A 27,867-nucleotide genomic window follows, 5' to 3' on the forward strand; every position below is an offset into this window, starting at 1 on the left:
AACTTTTGAAGTGGATAATTAAAATAATTAAAATAGTTGAGATAATGTCTGGAGTCTGGTTACCCTTGAATTTTATTAGTGGTCCCGTGGACCACTGACCCCCCTCCGATTTAATTTATAAACGGGTCCAGGCAATATTTAAACTGGTCATTTGCCCTGTGCCACCGCCTTATTTCCCACTCTGCTTGGAATTCTGGTTGCCATCTATATTTTCCATGGAGTAGTTTCACTAGAGTGAAAATGTTTTATCCTTGAAGGAGTCTAATATTGTAGCTACGCCTACTGTAATAATACTCCATGGTGGAAAATAACTGATTGGCAAACATTTTATTTTATAACGGCACCAGACTAGGGCTAGACATAACTACAATGTAAAAGCAGACGGCGTTCAGATTCACTACACGAACAAACCTTTATTTTGCTTTTTAAGACTCTCAAACCTTAAACGTCCGGTTTTCCGGTATCTAAAAAACTTTGGACCCAACGCACCATCGATCTAAAAATATTTTTGCCGCCTTGATTTCAGCGAGACTAGCAGGCTAGCAGCGCGGTTGTTCTTTCCGGCTTAAGCCTACTTTTTAGTTATGCTTTTGTTTCTTTGTCAGAATCTCGATTCTCAAAGTTAATTTTGCGTCAAAGTCACGATCTGGCAATTAACCGTTTAAACTTCGAAAACGAAAGCATTATATGGTAATGATACATCTAAGATAACTATATAAAATAATTGTTTATTCAATTTATTAAGTGTTATAATTTTTCTAGCAACAAGTTTTTAAGTTAAGCCTTTGTTAGCCCAAAATTGGGCGGGAACTGAGGACCAAAGACAAAGATCTTGACCAGAACGCGCGTCTTTAGTTAGTCAATAATAAGTGGCGAAGTTCCTGAAGAACTTTTAAAAATTGAACATTTTCAAAGTACAAGGAAGTGTTTTTTTTCTGTTAAAGACATTATTGAACTAAATTACATGTGGATTCACAACAGCTAGATCATTAATATTGTAAGTAAATTTTATTATTTCCACTTTTTAGAATTACATAAATTTACGTGGGGGTTTTCATTAAAAATATCATTACCTAACAATAATGATAATAAGTGTGACAAGAAAAATGCGTTCTATATTTGTTGATTAGTAAGTTGTTAGTTTGGTGATAAGATTTTCGCAGACATAGATGGGGCTTAAAGATTAGCTTACTGTTGATAAAATCAATTGACAATAAAGCAATAGAGTAGTGGCGGTAGAGAGAGGTGTAGACTATGTATCCCTCCCTCTGGGCACGCTCTTGTAGGCGCCTAGGAGTTTGATGACACAGAAAGGTAGGTTGTTTGCATAGGTAGTACTGCCATTACTCTATCAGGGTTCATTCAAAACTGGAAAACCCGTAAAAATGTGTGGGAAAAAACCTGAAAAACTCAGGGGAATCAAAAGGTTTCTTCATCATCCACAAGTTACTTGGTTTAGTTGCACTTATCTAGCCAAGACTGAACATCAAGGGTAATGCAACCAGAACCTTGAAAGTTAATATTTTCTTTCAATGGATGAATAGAAGCATAAGTTTATAAGATATGTTCCATAAGTATGTCACTACCTATACTTCGTAATGCTAGAGGCTTAATGAGAGCTAGTTCAAGAACGACGCGAGAATTGACTACACTCGGTTTTGCAGTCCATCCTCCTATTTAGTCTGTACTAAGCCTTTGACAGCGCCTCACCAGGCGTCGCTTTACGAGAATCTATGACGTTTCACCTACGTCACTTCATGACAAGCTCTCATTAACGAGTGACACACTTATGGAACATATCTTATAAACTTATGATAGAAGTTATAATCCTCTAATGTCACTTGCAACTTTGGCAGTGCATGACATGACTTTCCCAAATGTCATTATGGGGAATCTATTCCGGTTTAGGGGAGCATACTAAAGCATAACCGGGTTTGCCTTAGTACCTGGAAGTCATGGAAAGTTTGGGATTTTGAAAATACGTGTGAAATGTTGGATAAAAGTTGGGGAATTTGAAAATTGTCCTAAAAGTTGGGGAATTTTGTCCTGGTTTCACTAATTTTCTTTTATTGGTTCTAGCATGTTTATAATTTCATCGTACTAGGCCTAGTCGTTTTTAAATTAATTGTTCTAACTGTTCCACGAACAAATAAAAACTGTTCCACGAACAAATAAAAACTGTTCCACGAACAAATAAAAACTGTTCCACGAACAAATAAAAACTGTTCCACGAACAAATAAAAACTGTTCCACGAACAAATAAAAACTGTTCCACGAACAAATAAAAACTGTATCACGAACAAATAAAAACTGTTCCACGAACAAATAAAAACTGTTCCACGAATAAATAAAACTGTTCCACGAATAAATAAAACTGTTCCACGAACAAATAAAAACTGTTCCACGAACAAATAAAAACTGTTCCACGAACAAATAAAAACTGTTCCACGAACAAATAAAAACTGTTCCACGAACAAATATAAACTGTTCCACGAACAAATAAAAACTGTTCAGCGAACATATAAAAACTGTTCCACGAACAAATAAAAACTGTTCCACGAACAAATAAAAACTGTTCCACGAACAATTGAAACTGTTCCACGAACAAGTAAAACTGTTCCACGAACAAGTAAAACTGTTCCACAAACAAGTAAAAACTGTTCCACGAACAAATATAAACTGTTCCACGAACAAATATAAACTGTTCCACGAACAAATAAAAACTGTTCCACGAACAAATAAAAACTGTTCCCCGAACGGAACAAATAAAACTGTTCCCCGAACGGAACAAATAAAACTGTTCCACAAACAAACAAAACTGTTCCACAAACAAGTAAAACTTTTCAGCAAACAAGTAAAACTTTTCAGCAAACAAGTAAAACTTTTCAGCAAACAAGTAAAACTTTTCAGCAAACAAGTAAAACTTTTCAGCAAACAAATAAAACTTTTCAGCAAACAAATAAAACTTTTCAGCAAACAAATAAAACTGTTCTACGAACAAATAAAACTGTTCCACGAACAAATAAAACTGTTCCACGAACAAATAAAAACTGTTCCACGAACAAATAAAAACTGTTCCACGAACAAATAAAAACTGTTCCACGAACAAATAAAAACTGTTCCACGAACAAATAAAAACTGTTCCACGAACAAATAAAAACTGTTCCACGAACAAATAAAAACTTTTCCACGAACAAATAAAAACTTTTCAACGAACAAATAAAAACTGTTCCACGAACAAATAAAAACTGTTCCACGAACAAATAAAAACTGTTCCACGAACAAATAAAAACTGTTCCACGAACAAATAAAAACTGTTCCACGAACAAATAAAAACTGTTCCACGAACAAATAAAAACTGTTCCACGAACAAATAAAAACTGTTCTACAAACAAACAACTAAAACTGGAAAATCTATGAGGAAAAATTACTTGCCAAGGGAAAAGCCTTGAACCTGGAAAGTGAGGGAATTTGGAATAGGGCATGACACTTCCTGCTTCCATATTTGAGGGATGGTTTTGTCCAGTCCCCAACAACTAGTTTTAGCTCTTCTACATTATGACATTGGTAGCTTTTAAGGTCATACCAGAAGGGGTTGATAATAGAAGAAGGATGACACTGTATCATCTTAATACTTTAGTTATGTAACATGATTCTACCCAGGAGTCATGGTCCCTTTTTGTTTGCTCTCGTGCTCATCAAACTTCAGATGGGCATCGCACCGTGCTAGGGTGAATTCTATAACTGTTTGGTATTTACTAAATCCTCAGCAATCAATTAACCAACAAACCTTGATTGTCTTGACATGCTGTAACAAAAATTAACACACAAGCGCATGCATTCGCCTTGGCAAATAGTTAAGCAGCGCTAATAGATATAGTAATGATGAGGAATTAACTATTTACATGGCGTATGCGATTCGGTTTAGCAATTAACCTTGCTATAATAAATGTTGGTTAGGAAGAATCATGTTACAATTACCCCGCTTTGTGGTGTTACACTTTTCTCGAAGAGAAGTATTATATACTCAATTTTATCAACTCAAAATTTTCCATTACCAAAACTGGAAATTACAAAACTTGTAGGCCTATAGAGAAACTGTAATGTCTTATATTTGTCCAAGTTACACAGTACCGTTAAATACACAAGTATATATCGTGAGACTCTTTAATTTACAACTTTCTAAAGGAAAGGACTTGTAGGATAGAATTATCTTTTTGTTCGAAATAACATATAAAATAGTAGGTCTATTTCAAATGGTACTTTTTGTCTATTTTCAATATTAAATAAGATAACGGGCAATTAAGTTTACTTTCTGGATTCTACGCGTTAGACAGCGCTGGATAGAAGACATTTGGGTAAAAATTCTATTGGACGATAGTTGGTGGTAGCATGAATAGATTTAATTTTAGAAGTAGGAATGGAGATTGGAGAACAGATTAATTTGGGCACGCGTCGCCCGGATCCCCTTCCACGGGACGGAGGGGGGGTTATGAAAGAAGAGGCGGGTCATAGCGACAGAGGTAAAAAGGGATTGCGTATTTTTCGCCGTCCCCTTCAGCAACGTCATCAAAACGTAGTTTAAGTCAGCCAATAAGATAGTTTAAATTTTTCGTTACGTGTTGGAGAGAGGGGCTCTACACAGGGCTGAGTCGGACTGAAGTAAATACTAACCGTTCTCCATTCCTACTTCTGAAATTAAATCTATCCCTGGTATTACTAAGTCTTTGACAGCGCCTCACCAGGCGTCGGCGTCGCTTTACCCAGAATCTATGATCTACTCAATCACTTCAAAATTACAAGCTCCAGTTTGTAACCAGTGACAAACTTATGGAACAAATCTAATTATAAATTACTGTAAAACTAAAACTAATTCGAGTTTAAATTTCCACCCTTAAAAGACCGAACTCTCTTAGTTCCAATTTGAAATGTGTAGGTCTTTGGAATTTTGGAGTAAAACATTCTACAGTATACCTTTCCTTTAAAGATATGTCCCTATATAAAAAATAATGATAAAAAGCTCTCAGTTAAGATTAAGTGTATAAGGTGGGGACGGGAAGGGGGTAAGGAGAAGAAATAGGAAATTCTAAAAGAGGAATTCAGTTATGTTTTCCTAAGAAGAACTGTACTGGAGGAGAATGGGACTTGGGAACTTCCCCTAAGTTAATATTTCCGTTACGAAAGATAGCTTACCTTAGGACGAAGTGCGTGACTAGGTTCAATCGATTACCCAGGGTCATTTAGGAATAAAAGATAGACTGGGACGATTTAGACACTAGTTAGACATAGTTATATGGACTGAAATAGTTTAGGATCACCTCTGTTTTTTTGTGCTGGAAGCGTATTTTATGCATAGAGATTCAAGAGGAACTGTTGAGAGTCAGTTTTTGTGACGGTTTTAAGGCATTCACCCCTTCGCATGTGTGATGGGGTGAAAGACTAGTGGCGCCCCTACACGTAGCGAAGGTAAACTAAAAATACGTTTTCAAAAATCAAGAAATTGCAACTTGGATTTCCGCGCTTTAGTTTTTATATTTAATAACTCCTTCGCTCGTCGATAGGGGGGCGCCATCAGTCTAAATGTTTTCATCGAATTTTGTTCTCAAGAATGTTTTTTAAAAAACTGCTCAGTTTTAAATCAAGTAATTTAGAATTGGATGCAGTTGTAGTTAAATACTTCTGTGAAGATTGTTTAGTGATTAATTACACTGAGCTCAGTAGCTTACTCTTATTTTGGGGGTTTTTACCAATTTTATGTTTCCTCTTTTTTGTCACGACAAAGTTCATACTTCCACCTCCGAATTGAAATTGAAGTCGTTGCGTCCTTTCAGTAATTTCATTCTTTATTGTTCAGCTGAGAGAAAAAATTAATAAAATATTGTGATGTAGGGAAGTCTCTAAAATTGAATAGTTGTAGCTTCAGTTTTGCCGTTTGTAACAAAATTGAGTCAATACAAGGGTAAAATGAAAGAATTAATGTTTTATTTTGCTATGGCTACATGAATTCATGTCTTATGATGCTATGGCTGCAGGAATTCATGGGTTTTTTTTGGGGGGGAGGGGTTTCGGTATGGCTGCATTAAGTCATGGTTTTCTTTTTCGTTTCGAATGTAAACAATTAATAATAGCCATTAGTTCTTATATGGTTTTTAGGTAAGGCTCATTTGAAATAGAGCGAGAACCCCCAACGTGTAAATGACGGATTCTGTATTAGAGATGGGCCGATACCAGTTTAAACCGATACCGATATGATCCGATACTTGGGAAACCGATACGTACCGATACCGATATTTTACCCGATCCTTCGATTAAACCGATTGAAATTGAAGTCGTTGCGTCCTTTCAGTAATTTCATTCTTTATTGTTCAGCTGAGAGAAAAAATTAATAAAATATTGTGATGTAGGGAAGTCTCTAAAATTGAATAGTTGTAGCTTCAGTTTTGCCGTTTGTAACAAAATTGAGTCAATACAAGGGTAAAATGAAAGAATTAATGTTTTATTTTGCTATGGCTACATGAATTCATGTCTTATGATGCTATGGCTGCAGGAATTCATGGGTTTTTTTTTGGGGGGAGGGGTTTCGGTATGGCTGCATTAAGTCATGGTTTTCTTTTTCGTTTCGAATGTAAACAATTAATAATAGCCATTAGTTCTTATATGGTTTTTAGGTAAGGCTCATTTGAAATAGAGCGAGAACCCCCAACGTGTAAATGACGGATTCTGTATTAGAGATGGGCCGATACCAGTTTAAACCGATACCGATATGATCCGATACTTGGGAAACCGATACGTACCGATACCGATATTTTACCCGATCCTTCGATTAAACCGATATCAAACCGATACCGATATAGTATCGGTATCGGCCCATCTCTATAGATGATTCTCGATCCAATTTCGGTAATTGAAACTATAAAACCCATTTTAGACACAAGTTACGTTATCCAAAAATAGATGAAAAACTGTGCTGTCTCAGAGTTTAGGTCTTATGGCACCATCTACTCTCAACATAAGTATTTATTTTCTTCAAAAAATATCAGGTAGAAATATCGGTTCATTTTTAACCGATACCGATATATCGGTTAAAGCCAAATATCGGTCCCGATACCGATATGGTATCGGTATCGGCCCATCTCTATTCTGTATAGCCAAGAAATTCAGTGAAGTTTGTTACTCGCTTTTGAGAATCCTGAAACGTCAACGTATCCAGCATTTTCCCATACGAACGTCGTATTGAATAATTCAAAATGGAGCTGGCCAAACTGCCTATGATTTCGTTGCAACGTCAAGCCCTGACTAATTTCGCCTCGTCAGTTTGGATAAAGGCAAATAAACAATTCTTACGATCCGATCTGGAGGCCGAGCCATTGAACGACCAAGCAATTGCCGAGCTGAAGCGTTCCAACATACCAACACTTTTTAAAGAAATGACCATGATGATATTGACTGATGTAGGACAAGAAATAATTAAGTGGCTTAACGAAATTGAAGACGTCGTCAACGACACCACCTTGGAGCACCAAGTCTCCAATTTGAGTTGGACGGTTGAAGGACCATTAAATCGACCCAAGATGGTCAGATTACTGCTAGAGAATCAAAGTGACCTTGATTTGTCATTCAGTTTTAAAGTGGCATGCAAATACTGTTTGGAGGATAAAATTAGGGAACTATGGCCACGAATCAGAGAAGAACGGGAGTTAAAAGATCTCGATGATGAAAATGCGTTGGTAAAATACTGGATTTGTAAACTAGACGAACACTTGCGGAACGTATTGTTTACCCGTCTAGACTTGGTGTTAAATTTTTATGGAAGGTCTATTGATGTAGGATGTTTACTTAAGGTTGTTTTTAGTCGTCGTTATACTATTGAAACAGTTAAATTTCTATTTAATAGTTTAAGTGATGCAGATAAAAATGAGGCCTTGAATGTTTTCAAATCATTTCATGTAAAAAAATATTTGCTCTGCGACGAATCGGTTTTTGCTTATTTGTTAAGTCAATTAAATTTTATGGAAATGCGCGAGATCATGCCTTGGTGCCTTATCCTAATGTTAAGGACAACTTTCAATTACTTTGCATGGCAAAATACCGAGTTTGTAAAGGCATTTGACCAGCACTTAAGCGAGATGGAAGACACAGTGAATGCTTCAAATGGCAATGATTTGTTAGAGCTAGCTGATGGATCATTGGGGTTTTTCAAACGTTACAACTCTAGGATTTTGTTCAGACATTATTGGACCAGATTCAATAAAAAAGAGTTAATAAAAGTTTCTTCATTGTTGCCTCGCATCTTTTATCAACTGTGTCGCAACGAAGACGATGTTTCCATTAAAATGGTAATTGAAAGCGTTGGACCCAAGGGTTACCCCAATGACCTAAATCATCGTTATAGAATTGTCTACTCGTTGGCTAAACACGACTTGAATCTTTTGAAATATTACCTCGCTCGTGCCCTTTACAGCAAGAATGTAGCTGAAAACCTAATTAAGGCATCAGAGTATGATCGTCGCTTAGTTCCTTTTAAGGATATTATTGCTGAGATTTTTCCGCATTGGAATCTCAACCGCTTTGATTAGATTGTTAAACTGTTACAATCAGTATAAAATTACTTAAAATTTTGTGTTTTGCAAAGTATTTTCCCAAATTAATGCGTTTTGGTTTTCTAAACACGTTTTCATCGAATTTTGTTCTGAAGGATTTTTTTCCAAAATTGCTCAGTTTTAAATAAGTAATGCATTTGTAGAAATTGTTTAAAGAATAATTACACTGAGTAATAAAAGTCTTTTATTTTCAAATATTTACCAATTTAATGTTTACTTTTTGGTCACAATAAACTTTTTCCCATCTAAATTCATACGCAAGAATTTTAATTATTTAGAGTACTTCAGAATTGCAATTGTAGTTGTTACATTCTTTCAATCATTTTATTCTGAAGCATTGGTGTGACGTCACCCATGCTATTTGCCCTTAGAACCAAACATGGCCGCCCTCTAACAAAGCTAAGTCTGTGACGTTTTACCTAGCCACTGACGTCACAACTGAGATAGCTTTATATTGTAGCTTACTATTTAAAAATGCCCCGGTGTTTTATGGTTCCTATAAATATATTCTAAATTCGGTTGGGAGATTCTACCAGGAGCGAAGGAACGCGGCGTTGACCCTGGCCCGCCATTTTAAAATATGGCGGAGGTCATATAGAGTGCTGTTAATATGAATATCTCCAAGTCATTTAACCAGGGGTCTTTATCATCTTGTTTTTAAATCCTACTGTAGTTCCATCTTCCGTTCAAACATAACCCACTCGATCACGCGCTCCCGGACGCTGCGCTGCTAGCTCGAGCAGCTTGCGTCGTGACGCGCGTGATATTCAAACTTAAGCCTAATTAAAACACACCGTCGCCATTATAGTTAACCATTTTTTGTCGCTGGGACTGGAATGAATTAATTTTGAGCAGAGTTTGTTCGGTAAGTGCTTGTCGTATGAGCGTTAAAAACATTCTGAGCTTCGCTATTTTAGTGTTACAAATGTGATTAGTTATCAGTATAGTAAAACTGAAGTATTGTCCGAGGAATGGCTTAACAAGCTAAGCCCTAGCTTATGATGAAATCGGTAATATGCAAGGCGGCCGATATTCTGATTTTTTTTTTTTGCTGTAGGATGTCTTATGGCTGCATTAAGTCATGGTTTTCTTTTTCGTTTCGGATGTAAACAATTAATAATAGCCATTAGTTCTTGTATGGTTTTTAGGTTAGTCGCATTTGAAAAACAGCGAGAAGCCACAACGTATAAATTACAGATTCTGAAAAGCCACGAAATTCAGTGAAGTTTATTACTCGCATTTGAGAATCCTTAAACGTCGACGCATCCATACGAAAGTCGTACTGAATAATTCAAAATGGAGCTGGCCAAACTGCCTATGATTTCTTTGCAACGTCAAGCCCTGACTAATTTCGCCTCGTCAGTTTGGGTTAAGGCAAATAAAGAATCCTTACGATCTTTTCTGGATAAATTTAAGTTCGACGGCGCCTTTGCGGAGAACTTTGTCTTGAACCGCTACTGTCTGGAGGCCAAGGCATTGAACGACCAAGCAATTGTCTATCTAAAGCGCTCCAACGTACCAACACTATTTAAAGAAATGACCATGTTGATATTGACTGACGTAGGACATGAAATAATTAAGTGGCTTAACGAAATTAACGACGACGTCAACGACACCAGCTTGGAGCACCATCTCGACAATTTGAGTTGGACGGTTGAAGGACCATTGAATCGACCCAAGATGGCCAGGTTATTGCTAGCAGGCTTGGAAATAAGCTTTATTTCTGAACTAGTCCTCCGGACCAGTGACCCCTGATGTCTTAAATATGAAACTGGTCCCGGGACCAGTGACCCTTCCCCTATTTAATTTTCTACTGGTCTCAGGACTTGTGGTCGTTCTCTCTTCTAAAAAATCTCTCTCGGCTTAGGGTTGTATACACGACTGGACTCCTGGAGTCGAAATTTATGTTAAAATGAAAATAATTAAAGAGGTCCCCATATCAATTTTTAATAAAAGTAGGAATTAATAAACTAGTCACTGGGACCAGTGACCCTCACGTTTTGAATAAAAAAAGTGGTCAAAGCTATTAATGAACTGGTTTTTTGACCTGTAAACCTGTCTTATTTCCTAGCCTGATTGCTAGAGAATCAAAGTGACCTGGATTTGTCATTAAGTTTTAAAATGGCATGCAATTACTGTTTGGAGGATAAAATTAGGGAACTATGGCCACGAATCAGAGAAGAACGGCAGTTAAACTGTTTCAACACACAAAACAAATTGAGTGTTTCTTTGGAGTGAAAATGGTGTACTTTTTAAAAACACCTATATAACACCTAACATTTTCACATGAATAACAAAAACGGTGTTATATTGGTATTTTAAAGGTGACCATTATCTACGAAAAAAAGCTTAGTTAATAAAGGTGTAAAATCTATCTGGAATTACTCCTTTTTCTTCGGAAAGGGTGTTACAAGGGTAGATCTCAGACTTTAAATTTTATAAACTGGTATTTTTTAGCACAATTCTGTAAATTTTTAATTGCTATAGTTAAACTGTCTCATACAGTACCATACAATAACGCGGGAGCGGCGAGAGAACAATTTCGCATTTTTTCATTGACTTATGATTATGAAATAGTTTTGTGGATAATTAATATTTAGCGAAATGGAAGTTTCAAAAGAGTGTAATTTAAGAAAACAAATGTTTTGCAAATTAAAAACACCCAAAATAGAGTCTCATCACCTTGAGTTTTTCCAGATAATTTGGTGTAAATTCGGTAATAAAAACCTTTAAAACACCGTTTGAAATTAAACATGGAAATTAAATAATAATACTGCGGGATTGAAAATCAATAACTTGTTTTTTTATATGAGGTCTTCCGTTTCTATATATCTTTTAATTTTGAAGTCAATCCAAAGATTATAAATGCAAGGAAAAAGACGTAATTGTTCGTATTAAAGTAAATATAACAGCATTTTTTAAAGATGATATTTTCTTAAGAAAATATTTTTATCCCTGAGTAAAAAGTAGCTAAGGAAAAGGAATTGGTGATCAGGTGGTATTAGCTTTATAAAACCTGCTAAATGTGTTATGTGACACTTTTAAAAGCATTACGCGACACTCTTAAAAGCGTCACGCGACACTCTTAAAAGCGTCACGCGACACTCTTAAAAGCGTCACGCGACACTCTTAAAAGCGTCACGCGACACTCTTAAAAGAGTCACGTGACACTCTTAAGAGCGTCAAGCGACACTCTTAAAAGCGTCAAGCGACACTCTTAAAAGCGTCACGCGACACTCTTTAAGGCGTCACGCGACACTCTTTAAGGCGTCACGCGACACTCTTTAAGGCGTCACGCGACACTCTTTAAGGCGTTACGCGACACTCTTTAAGGCGTTACGCGACACTCTTTAAGGCGTTACGCGACACTCTTTAAGGCGTTACGCGACACTCTTTAAGGCGTTACGCGACACTCTTTAAGGCGTTACGCGACACTCTTTAAGGCGTTATGCGACACTCTTTAAGGCGTTACGCGACACTCTTAAAGTTGTTATGCGACACGCTTAAAAGTGTTATTTTAAGCTCGCCAAGGTGCTGAGACACATCCTGTAAGGAATTGCACAACACACATAAAAGAGTAACAATTATCTTTTAGTACGAAAGACGAGTTGAAAAGGTGTTAAACTGCACCTCTGTTGAACAATTTCCATTCTTATTTTCGACACCCATTGTTCAAATAAGTGTGTTTAAATCCTTTCAGCTTAATATCTAATGAAGAGTTTCGAAGTCCACCTTATTTGACATTACCCATAATTAAAGTTCTATAATCATTAATTGTTTTGACGCATTGCGTCCCGGGTTTAACATTTTTAATTCAATCAAACAAGGCTAATTTATCGTTAAGTGCTCACAACGCCCACACTCTGCGTATTGGTTATCGGTTACCTAATAAACTTTTGCTTAAAGGAAAGCGGTGTCCAATAGAAATCGACGAATGCGGGACGTCATAGGCTTGGTTTTGATCACCTCGCGAGAGGTTTATTTTCGACGCCATTTTTTTAATTGAAGGCGTTTGTGTGGTCGAGTTAAATTTCTAAAAATGTATAGTTAACGATTTGTTAAAGGACTTTGGCTTAATCCTTATTTATATGATAAAAATTAACGTTTTTACAAAGACAATAAATTCTAAAAAAATCGATAGGTTGCTATTAGTGTGTTTTCAACATAACTGGTAAGACTTGGTCTCAACGAGCTTGCCCACTTTCATGATATTACCATAACAACCATAATTACCCCTGATAAGTACAACACGCCCATAGGACCAATGTAACGGGCATTTTCACCCAAAAAAACGATGGAGGCGGCCTCTTGTAGTCATTTGAAACTGTAAATCGTCCGCGGAGGCTCATATTCAGACCTCCCCTACAGATATCTTGTAGGCCACGGACCAGTGTTGGAGTAATGGCGACCTTTAAGCGCGCGAGTATAGGTTTAGGGTTGTAACTTAAAACATTTTTGTTGCGACATATATTAAACAATGATGGATAACGGTACTAATTCATCAATTACACTTACGATATTTGTAGCTTGGGCTTCTGTGGCCTGTGTCCATACGTGTAGCAGACGAAACCTTAATGTTTACTTACTCAGAATTCTGACCCAGAATCTATGAATGAGCACTTTCCATTTACCGAGATTCTAAGTCAGACTTCTGGGAAGTTAGAGCACCCTTAGAAACGTTTCCCATTGGCTAAAAAGTTGGGACAAAAAAGGCCGCACGGCGTCGCTTATACTTAACTTGTATAGGGTTCAGATGAACATGCTGGTTACATTAGACCAACGGGCGTGTTTTACTTATCAGGGGTAATTATGGTACTTATGATATTGCAAGTTTTAGTGAAAACGTTTTGCCGCCTTTTTTTAAGGAATTTTCCGCAAAATTTTGCCGATTATTTTTTAATGTTACGTTAAATATTCGGCGGTGAAAACCAGGCTTGAGACAACGATTTATTTTCGAACATCTAGGGTTAACTCGTCCATGAAAATCGCGAGTACGAGTGCAAACCGAATTACATCTATAAATTAATATAGCGATATATATGAGAGACATTTTGCTTCTTACTTAATTGACCCGAAAAGCAAGCGTAGGCGATCATGGAAAAGATGAGCCAACCAATCAAGCCGACTTTCATGGAACTGCGCTCCAATCGCCTGGGTGGTTCGGCTCCGGTGTCAAGGAGGGCGCCGAATTCGTACCAAAGAGCGTCACCGAACGACCAAAAAAACCTGTTATTCGAGGCCTCCAAATCGACAAAAAATCGCACCGCCAGCAACTTCAAGAAAATGGCCATAGCGGGAAACAGGCACAGAATGCAAATCCATACCTAGCAAAGTTACAATAAAGAAATTTGTTTAGCCTTGATCTTTTAAACGCTATAGGGATAGGAGAACCAAAGATGATGGGGGTTGGATGCGAAATCTTAGAGAAGCAGGTGCGCTAACTGTGGAACGGCTAACATTGGGTGGAACGCCAAAAATGGGGGAGGAATAGTCTGACTCAATTGTAATTGGTTCTTCTGTAGCCCTTCTGAGCCAATTACAATTGAGTCCGACTATTCCTCCTGCATTTTTGGCGTCCCACCAAAACTGAGTCGTGCCACACTTAGTGCACTTTCATTTATCTCAGATTTCGGATCATCCCCCTCCCCCCATCATCCTTGGGAAAACTAGACGCGGTGGCGGCAAGGAAATCACGGCACGAGCAACAGGAGATTAGTAATCTAATACATCTTGGAACGTTCGAATTTCTTAGTACTGTTTAATGCCTTTAGTGTTGGCGGTAAATAAGGATCAGTTCATTTTCAGGTACAACAAAGTTACTAAAATTTTCAAATTACTGTTTAAAGATGGACTTGGGTAAATGAGATCTCAGACCACTTAACCCATGGACAGGCAACTGAATAGGGGCTAGGTTTGCTTAGAGCAAAGACTGACACTAGCGCTGTGGGGGCGGATGTTGGAAGTTTTTCGCCAAACCATAGTAAAATTCGCGCCATTTTGTTTTTTGAGGAGTAGAGATCTCCAGTCACCGATATGGGGAGAAAATCTGACTAAATTATAAAAGTTAGTTGAATTTCATTATTTATTTATTTTAGCCTCTCTCTCATTAAAGATTCATAAACGATCTATCAAGTTAGTTTTTGTAAATATCACTCTGGTATTGTTTATAAAGTCTGTTTAACATTAAGCCTTGACTAAAATATATTCCGAACCATTAGAGACAAATTTTTCTTTACGGGACATTTGGCAACAAATTGCGGTCGGCAGACGCGTGAGGGCGCGTGCTACGCATTGCCATTTGTTAACTTGGGTTTAACATGGTTTTGCCTGTCCATGGGTTAAGTGGTCTGAGATGAGATGTACTCTTTTAAGTTCACCTTTAATTTTCCAGTGGAAAAAGTAACTCTTTATTAGGTCTCTTTAGGACTAAATTATCTTTTGGATCACTAAAGCTTACCACGCACTAGTCCCTTTTTGCCAGCGTCCGTCCTATGATATTTCGAGCGCCTTTACTGGTGTACTTACTTCCAAGCTAAATGGTTTAATTAGTGCCAAGGCTCTTGGCAATTCAAGCGGAGCGCGCAAAACGAAGGTGGCTTTGTCGTTGACATCTGGCTGGACAAAATCCACCACCAGACTTCTTGGGAAGCTGTTCTGAAGCGTCATGCTGAAGTTAACTTCCTAAATTATGGAGGTAGAGGGTAATTTTCTCTTTAAATTAAGACAAATTTTGTTAAAATCCGATAAGATTTCACCAGGGGTCACGTTTAGGCCTATCAGGTCTGAGCTCGTCTCTTTTATGATGACACAAAGGCACGAAATATAGCAATGGTTAAAATGTGTTGTCAACCCAAAGCCACTTTTAATTAACAATAAAGATTCTTAATTTGTCAAGTTTTTAAAACTATTTTTCTTTGAAATAAATGCCCTAAAATAACCTTTGAGAATTTGGAATAACTATACAGGAAGGTAAAATAATTTTAAGAATTTTTTTTTTTGTGAAATACAACTTTCCATAAATAATGTAATATGTGAGCGACAGTGACAAGTTTGTACATAATAAATTAAAGGTTTGGGGTTTGTGTGTGAGATGTATAAAATTCATCTTTACTTTTCTTTGAAGCATTCCTACGACTCCAAACGATTTGCCGCGTTTCTTGAATCCGAAACTTCGTTCTTTCGACAATACCAACTCGTAACTGTATCCATTAAAAAGACTAGTAAGAAACGCATAGCTCTTTAAAGGGAGGGTGAAGAGGAAAATCAAGTGATTTTTTATCGATTCTTCTACTAATTAAAAGACCATTCTGCATACTGAAACATCCAGGAAATATAGTCTCCGAATGATTTTAAAATTCAAATTAGGTACAGATTTTATGGATAATTTGAAATAAGGACCTCTGACCAATCGCGTAACGCCCTGCCTTTCTCTTAACAAAATTTCTTTTGCACACTCTACATCTCGCGCCACGATTGTCACACCGCGAGTATAACTTTAATCCAATCTCGCGCTTTTTTTATTCGGCATGGAGCGTGCCACGAGAATTTTATTAACAAAAAGGCAGGGCGTTACGCGATTGGTCGGAGTTCCTTATCTCAAATTATCCATAAAATCTGAGCCTAATTTGAATTTTAAAATCATTCTGAGATATTTTCTGTATGTTTCACTATGCAGAATGGTCTTATAATTGGTGGAAGAATCGATAAAAACTCACTTGATTTTCCACTTCACTCTTCCCTTAACAGGATTATTATTTAAGGCAAACAGAATTAACAATAAAGTGAAACACTAATAAGAGTGAACACTAATATTTTCGATTAACTTTCTGTCGTATACATGCGCGATTTATAGGGCAAATCGAATTATATTCAACAGGTTTTCACTATGAAATCTGCCATCTCTATAAGGCAAAAATAATATATTCTACTCTTGCCTTCGTTTCTGTAATACTATTTAGCAGAATTCTCATTGGATGGAAATCCTATTTAGCAGAATTCTCATTGGATGGAAATCCCATTCAGCCGAACTCCCATTGGATGGAAATCCCATTCAGCCGAACTCCCATTGGATGGAAATCCCATTCAGCCGAACTCTTATTGGATGGAAATCCCATTCAGCCGAACTCCCATTGGATGGAAATCCCATTCAGCCGAACTCCCATTGGATATAAATCCCATTCAGCCGAACTCCCATTGGATATAAATCCCATTCAGCCGAACTCCCATTGAATGGAAATCCCATTCTGCCGAAATGTGCCAAAGTATTTTTGAAATTTGAGGAGTGACGGATTTCAAATCAATGGGATTTATGTACTATAATCCCTTCGATATGATAAGAATTTTAACGCTGTTCACCGGATTATGACATCTTGTATGTTCTGCCCTTTGAACGTTATCAATGTTTAGGGTGAGACCAGGAATGGAAGCAATCGAAATAATGATGTTCGAAAGGTAACTTATTCCATATTTTAGTTGGGTTAGAGTGGAGCCTCCGAGATGAACTAGGCCCATGCGTGTCGCGTAGCGAGAATATTTTTTTAACCAATTTAGTTCGCCGTGGTTATACGCTTGGGGGCACTTATATTACCGTAAAATAAACAAAGTTCAACCCCGTGACCCTGTCGACTGCTTAGGTATTTGAGCCAAGGTCGCGGATTGTAAGTATACGTTTTTGTTAGAATATAGCCTAAACTTTAACATAGGTCAAAGGGTCACTACCCATAGGGGGAGCTTTATACGTCAAAATTAATGACGTCACATTGTCATGTCTGTATTTTATCTCACCCAGTCCCACTCGCGTGTGTACCGGTAACCCTAACGGTGATGTACAATACAGTCTTTCTTAACAGTATTATTGTTGTTCCTAATAAACGTTTTTGCATTAATTTAATTAACTAAGCCATTGTTTTATTGCGTTAACTCGATCATCCAACAATGTGGTAGCAGAGCGTGGTTACCAATGTACGACTTTAAAAACGCAATAACGTTGGAAGGCAAAGGCTTAAGGTACGGTCAACATTAGTGCGTAGTAAACAAAAACAAAGATGGCGGACGGCAGTAGCACCTCACTCATGGGACAGATTACGAAACTAAAGTCAACCAATTGTGTCAATTGGCGGTTTGAAATGGAGATGGTCTTGAGGGATCGAGGTCTTTGGGATATTGTAAACAAGACAGAAACAGCACCTGACCCATCAGCGTCTGCAGATATTCGACAAAAGTATAAACTATGGGTAGAGAAAGCTTTTTCATCTCTCGCTCTTGGCTTGTCTGAAGACATACTGTAGTGTTCAAATCAGGGGTAAATAATTAGTCGGGATAATTATACACTTAAGATTTATTCTACATTTAATGAAGGTTGGTTATTACATAGTACAGGATGGGAGCAACGCGTTTACGTTACCGTCCAGAGCCGAGGAGAGAGCGAGAGTGTTTTCCCGTCGGGAGGTAGGCTCTAGCCTTTGATTAGTGAGACTAGCGCCATCTACATCTTGTATGGAATAGTTTACATGTGAATATGACAATACTCTCCCGTTAGATTTTAAGTTCGAGGTACATAATAAGTTAAACGCGAGAATTTAAAAGTTCAAAATAATACTCATAAAAGCCTTTAAGAATTTAGTTTTACATTTTTAAAAGGGACTGTGGTTGTGCACTTAATGTAATAATGTTGTTAAACAAATTGTAAAGTTATTTTTAAAAGGGCATCAACTATTTTGAATTTGTACTACTCTAAGGAATCAAAATTTGATTGTCTCAGAGTCAGGTTATCACTTGATTGTTAAATTTAGGCAATGACGTTTAAAGGTTTAGCCGTGTAGGAACTCGTCTGTTCCGGATAGGACGATTGGAGGTCTGGCTTGGTGTCTCGACTTCTTTTGCTATGGATGGAGGTTCTGCTGAGGACTGTCTTTCTGATGATGGGATTGGTACTTGTTGTACTATTGGTTCCGTCCCGCTGCTGGCAGTTAGAGATGGTGGTACCAAGGACAGAGGTGTCCCCAAGACTTAAACTTAAGACTTCCTTAAAACTTGTAAAAATTAAAATAAATAAGTTTAAAACTTGTAAAAATTAAAATTTTCAACTCTTCCCTTAACGCATTCTCCTTTTCCTTGAACACTTCTTTGTGAGGGTCATTCTATAATGAATTTAACCCAACATGACTCCGTTAGAAGTTCTAGGTCCTATTAGCTTTAGGCCTAATATAAAGCCATTTAAAACTAAAATGTAGATTGGTTTGAGATAGAAGCTTTAAAACCAATGTTTCAACGAATAAAAGAACTACATAGCCTTATTATTTCATACATATTCAATAATTCTAAAGTAATAACAGCTTCAAAATAAACAAACAATATGAAAATGGAAACTAGCATCTTCCGTAATAGGGCAATGAACGTAAACAAAGTATACATTTCTATTGCTATTAAATTAAATCCAGCTGTGGCCTGTCAATAAGTAAGGGATATTATAAAGAAAAGCTTACCTTCTTTTTGTGTTTCTGAGCCACTTGTTCAAGCTGATCCAGTAGTTGGCGTTGTATCTGTTCATTACAACGCCAACTACTGGATCAGCTTGAACAAGATCCAGTTGTAATTGTTTATGTTGATTAGTTTTAATCTACTTTTCTTCTAATGTGTTTATCATCTGCAAAGCTGGTCCAGGTAGGCTTTGCTTCCACTCTAAGGCAGACCAATCCGTCTTAAGCCTATTTTAAAAATTAATTGGTATAATTAAAACATTAAATCATAATTAAAACTCATTACTTCAAATAGTTACTTTAGGGTGGCTAAAATTTAGGTCTAATTATAACATTAAGTAAATATATTTACCTCTGCGCAACAAATCTTAAACTATTTTAAGTAGTTATCATAAATCTCAAAGCTTTAATTATTAACAAATCAATTTAATCGCGATTAAACGTTCGGAACCTTGTCGAGGAATAGAATACTTTCCTCCCAGCGCGCAACGAGGCCAACGACACGAGGAGCCGTTTGATTTTTGTAGTTTAAAAAACAAAGATCACGTGGGTTTGAACTAGCCAATAAGAGCTCACTTAAGGAAAAAAAAACCTTTAGAGCTGGAAACCATCAGAAACGGATATAAGCCGTTTTCTTTTTTATTCAAAATTAAGACCCTCATCAATTACCGCATTCGACGTACAAAATTGACGATGGAGAAAGCACCTCTTGGTCTCTTCCGCTGCTGGTAATAGAGTACGGTGAATTTGGTAGGCTCTCTACATGGTCACGACGGACCTCTTGGGTTCTTCCACTACTGGTTCATTATTTCGGACACTAGGGGGTCACTGGTCCCAAGGAGTAGTTTAAAAAATATTCTTATTTCCCAGACCTCGTTGTTACTACCAATAAGTCCCAATTTCGACGCAAACTGTCTGATTATTTTAAGTCTCTACCTTAGCTAAGTTTTTAAATCGTTTTGTTCACCCTGCTTTTCTCTCCCCCCCCCACACTGGGCCCCCTACATCCAATTTTTACTTAATTGTTTTCTTTAAAAAAGTCTGTTATCTCTCATAGAAAACGCCTAATATTATCGCTGCTCATGCTTAAACCACTCAGATGGCTCTTAGGGCAATTGTATTGACTAGACATGGCTGAAAATAAACTATAATAGTACACCGCGAATAATCTAAATTTAGAGTATTTATCTTTTTTTTTATAAAAAAGATTTTAAGCCTAAATTAGTAGTATTTAATGAGGAAAATTCACAATCGCGGCCAGATCTTAGCCGATTCATCTTAACAATGGGTAACTTTTAAGTCTTCAAAGGAATTACTTGAGGCAGATACTAATTAAAGTTTGCCTCACAAATTGGCTTAGCAATAATTGTTCTAAAAACGGTGTTTATGTTAGTATCTCCGCCACGAAACAAGGAAGATAGAGATGAGGTGCATAGACTATTCCACTCTTTCCTGCAGAGAAGTAAGCGCAGAAGCAGTGTAGTGATAGATGTTTTACACAGATGACTGCTTAAAATTAAGTAAGAAACTGACAGACAATGCTAAATTAGGGGTCATCCGTAAAACACTCCAATTATAACTCGTAAACGGTATCCCATGAGCCAAAATGCCCTAGAACAATGGAACACACTGTATAAGATGAAATTCTCTTTAGATACGTGTGGTTACGTAATAGAATCGGAAGAGAGTTTTCTAAAATTATGATTAATTTTCTAGAAAACAAAAGATAATTTGCTATCCTAATTAATGTTTCAAACATTATATTGTAAATTAAAACTCTCCAGACCAGAGTTTCTAAATTGATTAACTAAAATTATACTAAATTATAGAAATATGTAGAATTCAGGGCTAAATATTTCTTATATTTTTTTCTTTATGATAATAACACAACGATTATACACTAAAAACTACAGCGGTAGGCTAAGTGTTGAAAAGCGTAGCTCAAATGAGATCCGAAAAGAACCTTCTTAAAGTAGGGATGGGGACCGTCTCTAAATGTTTATGCGTCATTCTGTGTATGCGTTAGTCCAGTTAAACGTTATTCCGTTTATGCATTAATCCTGTTATACACTAATACAATTAAGCGTTATTCCATTTATGCCTTATTGCCAGTATGCGTTATTCCGAATATACGTTATTCCGCGTATGCGTTATTCCCTCGCTCAGTATCGGGACGTACACGCGGGTTGATTGATACATTGGCGTCTTTGCGCACTCTCATGATACAAAAAGACCACAGTGCAGGCGCCAAAAGCGAGATGGAAGGCAAAGTTTTACCCGCGTGTCTTTCCCTTTTAGTTACATCGAAATGGTATATTACAGACCAGAAGTTTGTAATACTTCACTTCGAGAGAAGTGTTACAGTGTACCGCAGAGTGTGACTGATATAAGCGGTACAGTTTGTTCAGATTCGGTAATGAATCGTTACTGCGCATAAGGAACAAATACACAAACAAACCACTTGATTGAAGAAAACTAAAAACATTGCCAAGATCATATTTACTTGAAGGGAGAGAATGATATTAAATTTTTTCTCACCCTTACTTTGATTTGATACAATGCTACTATAACCATAACCAAAGTACCAAAACATAGTAATTTTTCCAAAAATGTATTTTATTAACTCCTGGGTACTACTTTGATTTCATAGTCGGCCGCTAAACTAACAAGAGGATTGTTTTCCATTACCATTTCGCCTCTGTTTCGCGGACCATGATAGACGATCCGCGCCTTTTGCATGACATTAGCAATAACGAGAAGCAAGTCGTTGCGAGCCATTTTCTCGCCAATACACATTCTCTTTCCTTCGCCGAATGGAACGTAACCTGAAAATTTCTTTGTCGAATAATTGCCGGACGAATCCAGAAATCTTTCGGGTTTCAATTTACGCGGTTCTTCCCACAAATTCGGGTCAAAATGGGTAGCGTTGATGTCAAAGATGACCATGGTTCCTTTCGGAATTTTTCGCCCACCGAGTGAAGTGTCGACGTTAGCAGCGTGAGGAAGTAGCATCGGAACTGGCGGTGGCATCCTCAAGATCTCGGAGATAAAAGCCCAAGTGTAAGGACAGACATTTTTATATTCTTGCGTAGGGAAGTTGGTACCTGCAATATAAAACCGCCAATACGCGAAAAAGATACTCTTTCTGAAAAAATGTCAAATATATTAGGCTACTAATACCTATATTGTCGTCTATCTCCTTTCTAAGGCGTTCCTGGATATCGGGATAGGTTGCCAACGCCAAAAAGATCCAAGTTAAACTAACCTGCGTGGTATCCGTGCCAGCTGAAAACGCGGAGTATACTCGAAATTACGCGTAATAATTTACTTTTGCAAATAAATAAATACCCAAAAACAAATCGCCTAATATTTTCACTAAATATTTATCGGTCAAATATTCTTTGCTGGCAGATTCCTCTTTTTCCACTTCTATTCCGGATGCGATGACTGAATCGGCGAAATGCCTTAAAGGCTCACCGAAAACGTATCCCTTTTTAATAACTCGTAATCTTTCACTTAAGAAGTTTCCAATTTCTTCGAGGCTAAGTCTGATTCTGTTTTCAAAACCGTGGAAGAAGGGAAAAAGTAGCGGGTAAAAGTCCCCTGGAGAAACGAGCATAGTTTCGTGGAATAAATCAGCGCTTGTCTTGAATAATTGCGTTTCGGCATCGGACAGTTTATTAAACCTGCGTAATACCATTATCAAACTTCATCCATAAAGCAGATCCATACTTAGAAGAGTTTTGTAGGGTTATGAATTTTGACATTTTGATAATACCCAAAAGCAGTTTGAGCTATGATGGCGAAAGTTGTTTTTTGCAGTTGTTACTGCGGGTTGAAAGGGCTCTTTTTAGACATCATATTTTGTAGCATTTCAGACCATTTCTTCAACGCTATCTTGTACAATGGTAGCCAGTACATCAGAATCGGCGAATTTTCTACGATAAAGGAGGTTTAATACTCTATATTTAAAAATCCGCGAATCTATACAGTCTAGCTGTACGTAACGGCTGTGAATCCAACTTTTCGGCACACTTCCCATTGCTTGTTATTACTTTGAAACGCCATAGCGTCCGTGTGTTTCAAGGCGTGTTGCACTGAAATATATCAAAAGCGCTACCAATATATTTTACATTCGAAAATAAAGTTATCAAACCTTACGCGAATTGAATTCTGGTCTCGAAATGATGTAATTTCTTTTGGTTAGTAAGCCTTCTCTGGTCATCTCCCAGTCCGCCGCAATAGCCATGGGAACAGAGCCAGCCCACAATGTGTATATTCCATTGTACCTCTTCCTTAACCTTTCCAAAAGGTCCTGCACGTTATTCTTATTTCGAACTTCGAAGAAATACTGCGACAAAAAATAATTATATAAAAAAGACTTGGTTTGCCCAAGCCTTAAAAACAAAACGATAAGAGTTTTTCCAGTTGACTGAAGCGCGGATACTATTTTTTTTTTCTATTGAATTTTAAAGACAATCCGTATTTTACTACTCTTTAGAATTTAATTCAATCACCTGATTTTACTGCTATTGGATTAGTTTCCTATAAATTAATTGAAATAAAAAATTACTTATCTCAGATTTTTCAACAACAATTCCATTTTCCTGAAACATTTTATCATGAAATTTTTTCTTTTCAATGAAGAACGTACTTTAATTTTCAAATAATACTCTCATAAATAATGTATTATATGCAGTCTTTTCGAATACAAAAGGGGTCTGTTATCACGTTTCTTATATTTGATAAAGGGGTTCGTTTCCTCTTTAAGCACAGTCACAATTATTGAACTGTGTATATCAGTACTTGTGGGGAAAATTTTAGAAGTGTTGGTTGAGTTGCTATTTAGTTGACAACATTACGAAAACTTGATGAGTTTAAAACCTTTTGAAAAGAAAATTCTCGGAAATCAAAAAAAAAGAGTCAATTTGATTAAATTTACACGGTATCCCTCAAAATAATAAATGCATGATAAAATGTTTCAGGAAAATGGAATAGTTGTTGAAAAATCTGAGATAAGTAATTTTTTATTTCAATTAATTTATAGGAAACTAACCCATTAGCAGTAAAATCAGGTGATTGAATTAAATTCTAAAGAGTAGTAAAATACGGATTGTCTTTAAAATTAAATAGAAAAAAAAAATAGTATCCGCGCTTCAGTCAACTGGAAAAACTCTTATCGTTTTGTTTTTAAGGCTTGGGCAAACCAAGTCTTTTTTATAAAATATCTGTTCCTTCAGCCTTAATTTGTATTAATCTATTATAAAAAATAATTATATGCTTGTCAAACGTCATTAATTCGATGTTCCAGTAAGATGTTCGTGAGCATATTGGCTCACACCAAGTTCCTCTCATTATTTTATGGGAAATATTAAAATTTTAATTTATTTGGCAGGGGTAAATTAATTCACAATTGGTAGGCGGGTGGTAAATTAATTCACCATAGATAGGCGGGTGGTAACTTATTTCATATAAAAAGGCGGTTGGTGACTCAATTAAGTTTAGTTGACCTTTTCGTATAGATTTAAAAAAAAGGTTGTTTCTAAACCACGCGCCAGCACGCGCACATTTCATAGAAAGTTTGTTATTTAAGAACTTTACCTTATATCAAAAGTAATATAAGAAACCTCCCTTCGGGAGGAAAGTATAATAAGGCGAATTTTTCCCGATACATCCTCGTACCGCGAATGTCCCCGCGCACTTATACGGCCGTAAACAAAGTTTAAAAAATAGGGCCGCGCCGCGTAGAGCGTAGGAATACACTCTCTGATCTCGCGATTGCGTCGGCTGCTTAAGTTAAGTCAAAAGTAATATTTCACAGACTCCTTGTAATTTTAAACTTTTCCAATTAAATAATTCACGCAGTATTTTTAGATTTTGATGATAATCAATCATTAATAAACAGGCAGTGATTCGATTATAGGATTTTCATAGGTCTTTGCGTAAAATTTGAATTAAACCCTTACCTTGCCAAGGTATATGACTAACAATATACATAGATAGATTTTAAAATGGTTTTATTATCTACCTCGAAATTTTAATCTTCGCATCAAACTTAGATTTTCGTTTCGAAATAACCGTATGTGAATATTTATTAACAAAATCAGGAATCTTCTTATTTCTTTACGACAGACGGCTAAGCAGACTACACTAGTTTGAAGCGCTTTTTCCTCTTTCCCTTTCCAACGACCATATCAATGGACTAAGATCTACCGTACCTTGTCCGTGAGCAATAGTGTCTGAATATGGTATTTGGCGGTTCGAGGATGTCTCGCGTGTTTTAACGTTATGCCTATGGCGTCTTGTATAATTCCCTCCCGTAGGGAGGTTTCTTATATTACTTCTGCTTATATATACTAAGATTCTTCATCAAAAATAGACAACGAGCTTTCCAAGACTTGAACCTGCAATGTTTTGCCTCGAATTCAAACGCGTTATCCATTACGCCGCAAGCCCGTACTTCGTAACAAAAAATTATCCAATCATTGTATTTATACTATTATTTCATTTATGTTGAATAAAAGATCTGTAAAAATAAACACCGATCTTGCCAGGACTCGAACCTGCAATCTTCTGCCCCATAGTCAGACGCGTTATCCTATGCGCCACAAACCCGATAAAGGCTGAACAAAATGCTATGCAAACAGTGTAATATATGTAACGGTTTTACCATGATTTATAAATTAATTAAAATAAAATACTTAGACTTAATTGTTCTTAATCAAACTTCAGAAGTTCACCATTCAATAGTTGCTTGATAATTCAAAAGTGTTCCGCACATTAACTTCGCAGTAGTTTCTGAGTTATTCGATGGAGTGGACCACCAAAAATCCCATGCTTTTTCTATGGGACGCTAAGCCTAAAATCTGTGAATTATTTCTTTAACATTACGGGAGGGTGTGGGTTCTTATCTAGAAGGGCCTACCGGCCCTCTAGAATAATTAGTATATCAAGAATAATGACTGATTTAATAAGATCTATCTTACGTAACACGTTCCCGAGTAAGGGAATTGGCAAAGGTCCGGGTGGAAGACATCTAATTTCGATCCAATATTTAACGATATAAAATGTTATAAACCCGATGGCTAGAGCCGGAAACCACGACCAATCCACGGACAACATTTCCATGTAATAAAACCCTTTAAATTACTTCTTCAAAATTTATCCTCGGCTAATAAAACGACCTTCAAAATCATAATGATTCAAGGAGACTTATATAAGATGCTTTTATTTTGTAGAGATAAGTTGATTAATTTTATTTAGTCTATAATTTTAAACAGATAATGGTATCGAAAGATGAATTTCAATTTCATCTAAGAATAATGGAAGGACAAAATTGTTCAATAACGTTTGCAAAATACGTTCCATAAATAAAGTAAGTTTTCGTATTTATTTCAGTAATTATTGCTTTGAGATTTTATCTTTGCTATAAAATCAGGTCTTGAGAGAGAGCGTGAACGTTGTTTTGATCTTGAGAGAATGAACGTTATTCTTTTCGCGCTCGAGGAAGGATTGTTTTCAAGGTCCTTACTATACGTCAGATTTAAACTACAATAGGCACAAATAGAAATAATATAAAGTAGTAAACTTTAAGGTCTCGTTTCACTGGTCGAAAAATCTGCGTTCTACTTTAATATTATCATAAGTTTATCATGCCTCTAAGTACACAAATATGGGTTACAACTGGGCATCTTCTGCAGGCTACTGTTACGTCAGAACTCGTATAACGCTAAGATCCAAAGAGAGAAAATTTTGAAATTCCTGTCGCGGTGCAGTCACCAAACGGACGAGACGATTATTAAATGGCTCACATGAAAAAAATCATCCAATGGAATAAAGGAGATTTTTACGTTTCGTATAGGCAGGCATTGGGAGGGGGACGAATTTTACTTAAGCAACCCCCAAAATCCCACTCTCTCTCGTGAGATAGAGGCGGTTTCAGTACTGAAACATTTTAAAAGGGTTAAAAGAAATGCTAGACTAGGAAGTACAATTTTGTTTTGAAGTTGAGGTAATAAATGATACGGAGAGAGTATAGGGTTTCATTAAAGAGAGCCAGACAAACACTATTTCCATAGGAGTAGCAGCCATATCTCAACTTAGAGGCATGATAAACTTATGCTTTCTGATATCTGTATTCACCTTTGGTATAATTCGTAAATATTTTGATAAACCCTTTGCTTGTTGAATGATTCTCGTCGTTTTCGATAAAAAGGTGAAAGGTTCAAGAGCTTTTAGATAACAGCAACAGTGACGGATTTGATATGTTTAAAAGTGTATTCTAGGAGTGCTTGTATCCCATTCGACCGAATCCCATTCGACCGAACGCGTTTCCCATTCAACCGAAAACAGCCCAAATGTGCGGTTTTGGGAAAATATATATCAAAATTTAAAAAGCAAACGTTTTCACTTATTGAAAGGAATTTTTTTTACCCTACAGTTTTCGTTGTATATATATATTGATGTTTGAAATGCAAAATTTAATTTTTAGAGTGATTGATAATGGAGAGAATTGCTAATAAAGGCGGATTTCTTTACATTAATAATATTTTGGAAAAGGCGTACCATAGTTAAATGATTTATAAAATATTACTAACCTAACTTAACCAACCCAAACCTAACCTAACATAACAGTAATGTTTTGAAAAAGGCATATTATTTGAGAGGTCATTGAAGCTATAAAACATCAATATTTTGGAAAAGGCGTACCATAGTTAAATGATTTATAAAATATCACTAGCCTAACCTAACCTAACTTAACCAAACCAAACCTAACCTAGCATAACAGT

At 36.6% G+C, this 27,867-nt stretch overlaps 3 protein-coding genes and 1 long non-coding RNA gene across 6 annotated transcripts in view; 1 reads left to right on the forward strand and 3 right to left on the reverse strand.

Moving 5' to 3' along the window:
- The first annotated feature begins 441 nt into the window (after nt 1-441).
- Nucleotides 442-27,867, forward strand: part of LOC149705301 (uncharacterized) — a 98,655-nt gene continuing 71,229 nt past the window's right edge. Inside the window, exons 1-3 of the mRNA XM_089865563.1 lie at nt 442-690; nt 763-997; nt 7,186-8,744. Coding sequence (XP_089721689.1) covers nt 7,248-8,576 — 1,329 coding nt within the window. The 5' untranslated portion in view covers nt 442-690; nt 763-997; nt 7,186-7,247 and the 3' untranslated portion in view covers nt 8,577-8,744. Of the gene's footprint in view, nt 691-762; nt 998-7,185 lie in introns of the transcript that reaches the window.
- LOC149705302 (uncharacterized) lies at nt 9,649-15,785 on the reverse strand. Of its 3 annotated transcripts, none has more exons than XM_089865590.1 (4): nt 15,712-15,785; nt 15,126-15,281; nt 13,663-13,924; nt 9,649-10,295 (listed from the first exon to the last, which is right to left on the reverse strand). In XM_089865590.1, the coding sequence occupies exons 1-4, from the start codon at nt 15,724-15,726 to the stop codon at nt 10,207-10,209; spliced, it is 522 nt and encodes a 173-aa protein (XP_089721716.1). In that variant the 5' UTR covers nt 15,727-15,785; the 3' UTR covers nt 9,649-10,206. The 3 variants fall into 3 exon arrangements, with proteins under 3 accessions (XP_089721716.1, XP_089721718.1, XP_089721717.1); XM_089865592.1 differs by lacking the exon at nt 9,649-10,295 and adding an exon at nt 11,964-12,633; XM_089865591.1 differs by lacking the exon at nt 9,649-10,295 and adding an exon at nt 11,964-13,615.
- LOC149705303 (cytochrome P450 2U1-like) lies at nt 21,673-22,778 on the reverse strand. The gene is made up of 3 exons (XM_089865516.1): nt 22,427-22,778; nt 22,259-22,363; nt 21,673-22,182 (listed from the first exon to the last, which is right to left on the reverse strand). Exons 1-3 carry the CDS (start codon nt 22,776-22,778, stop codon nt 21,698-21,700), a joined length of 942 nt encoding a protein of 313 aa, XP_089721642.1. The 3' UTR covers nt 21,673-21,697.
- On the reverse strand, nt 22,862-23,776 carry LOC149705304 (uncharacterized). Its single transcript, XR_016381568.1, has 2 exons — nt 23,240-23,776; nt 22,862-23,175 (listed from the first exon to the last, which is right to left on the reverse strand). It is a non-coding gene; the product is annotated as an uncharacterized LOC149705304 (long non-coding RNA).

The sequence above is a fragment of the Phalangium opilio genome, unplaced genomic scaffold (assembly GCF_054372755.1).
Source record: "Phalangium opilio isolate 3A_F unplaced genomic scaffold, DU_Popi_V2 ptg000014l_1, whole genome shotgun sequence".
Classification (NCBI taxonomy): domain Eukaryota; kingdom Metazoa; phylum Arthropoda; class Arachnida; order Opiliones; family Phalangiidae; genus Phalangium; species Phalangium opilio.

What these genes read in the sequence shown, in the direction of transcription:
- LOC149705303 (XM_089865516.1), bottom strand. Translation starts at nt 22,778, where the DNA reads ATGGTATTACGCAGGTTTAATAAACTGTCCGATGCCGAAACGCAATTA. An exon ending in ATTAGGCGATTTGTTTTTGG is followed by an intron (nt 22,364 to 22,426) that starts GTATTTATTTAT and finishes CCGCGTTTTCAG; the next exon opens with CTGGCACGGATACCACGCAG. An exon ending in GGAGATAGACGACAATATAG is followed by an intron (nt 22,183 to 22,258) that starts GTATTAGTAGCC and finishes TTTATATTGCAG; the next exon opens with GTACCAACTTCCCTACGCAA.
- LOC149705302 (XM_089865590.1), bottom strand. An exon ending in TTAAACCATTTAGCTTGGAA is followed by an intron (nt 13,925 to 15,125) that starts GTAAGTACACCA and finishes TAACTTTGCTAG; the next exon opens with GTATGGATTTGCATTCTGTG. An exon ending in TTGCTTTTCGGGTCAATTAA is followed by an intron (nt 10,296 to 13,662) that starts GTAAGAAGCAAA and finishes CAAGCCTGCTAG; the next exon opens with CAATAACCTGGCCATCTTGG.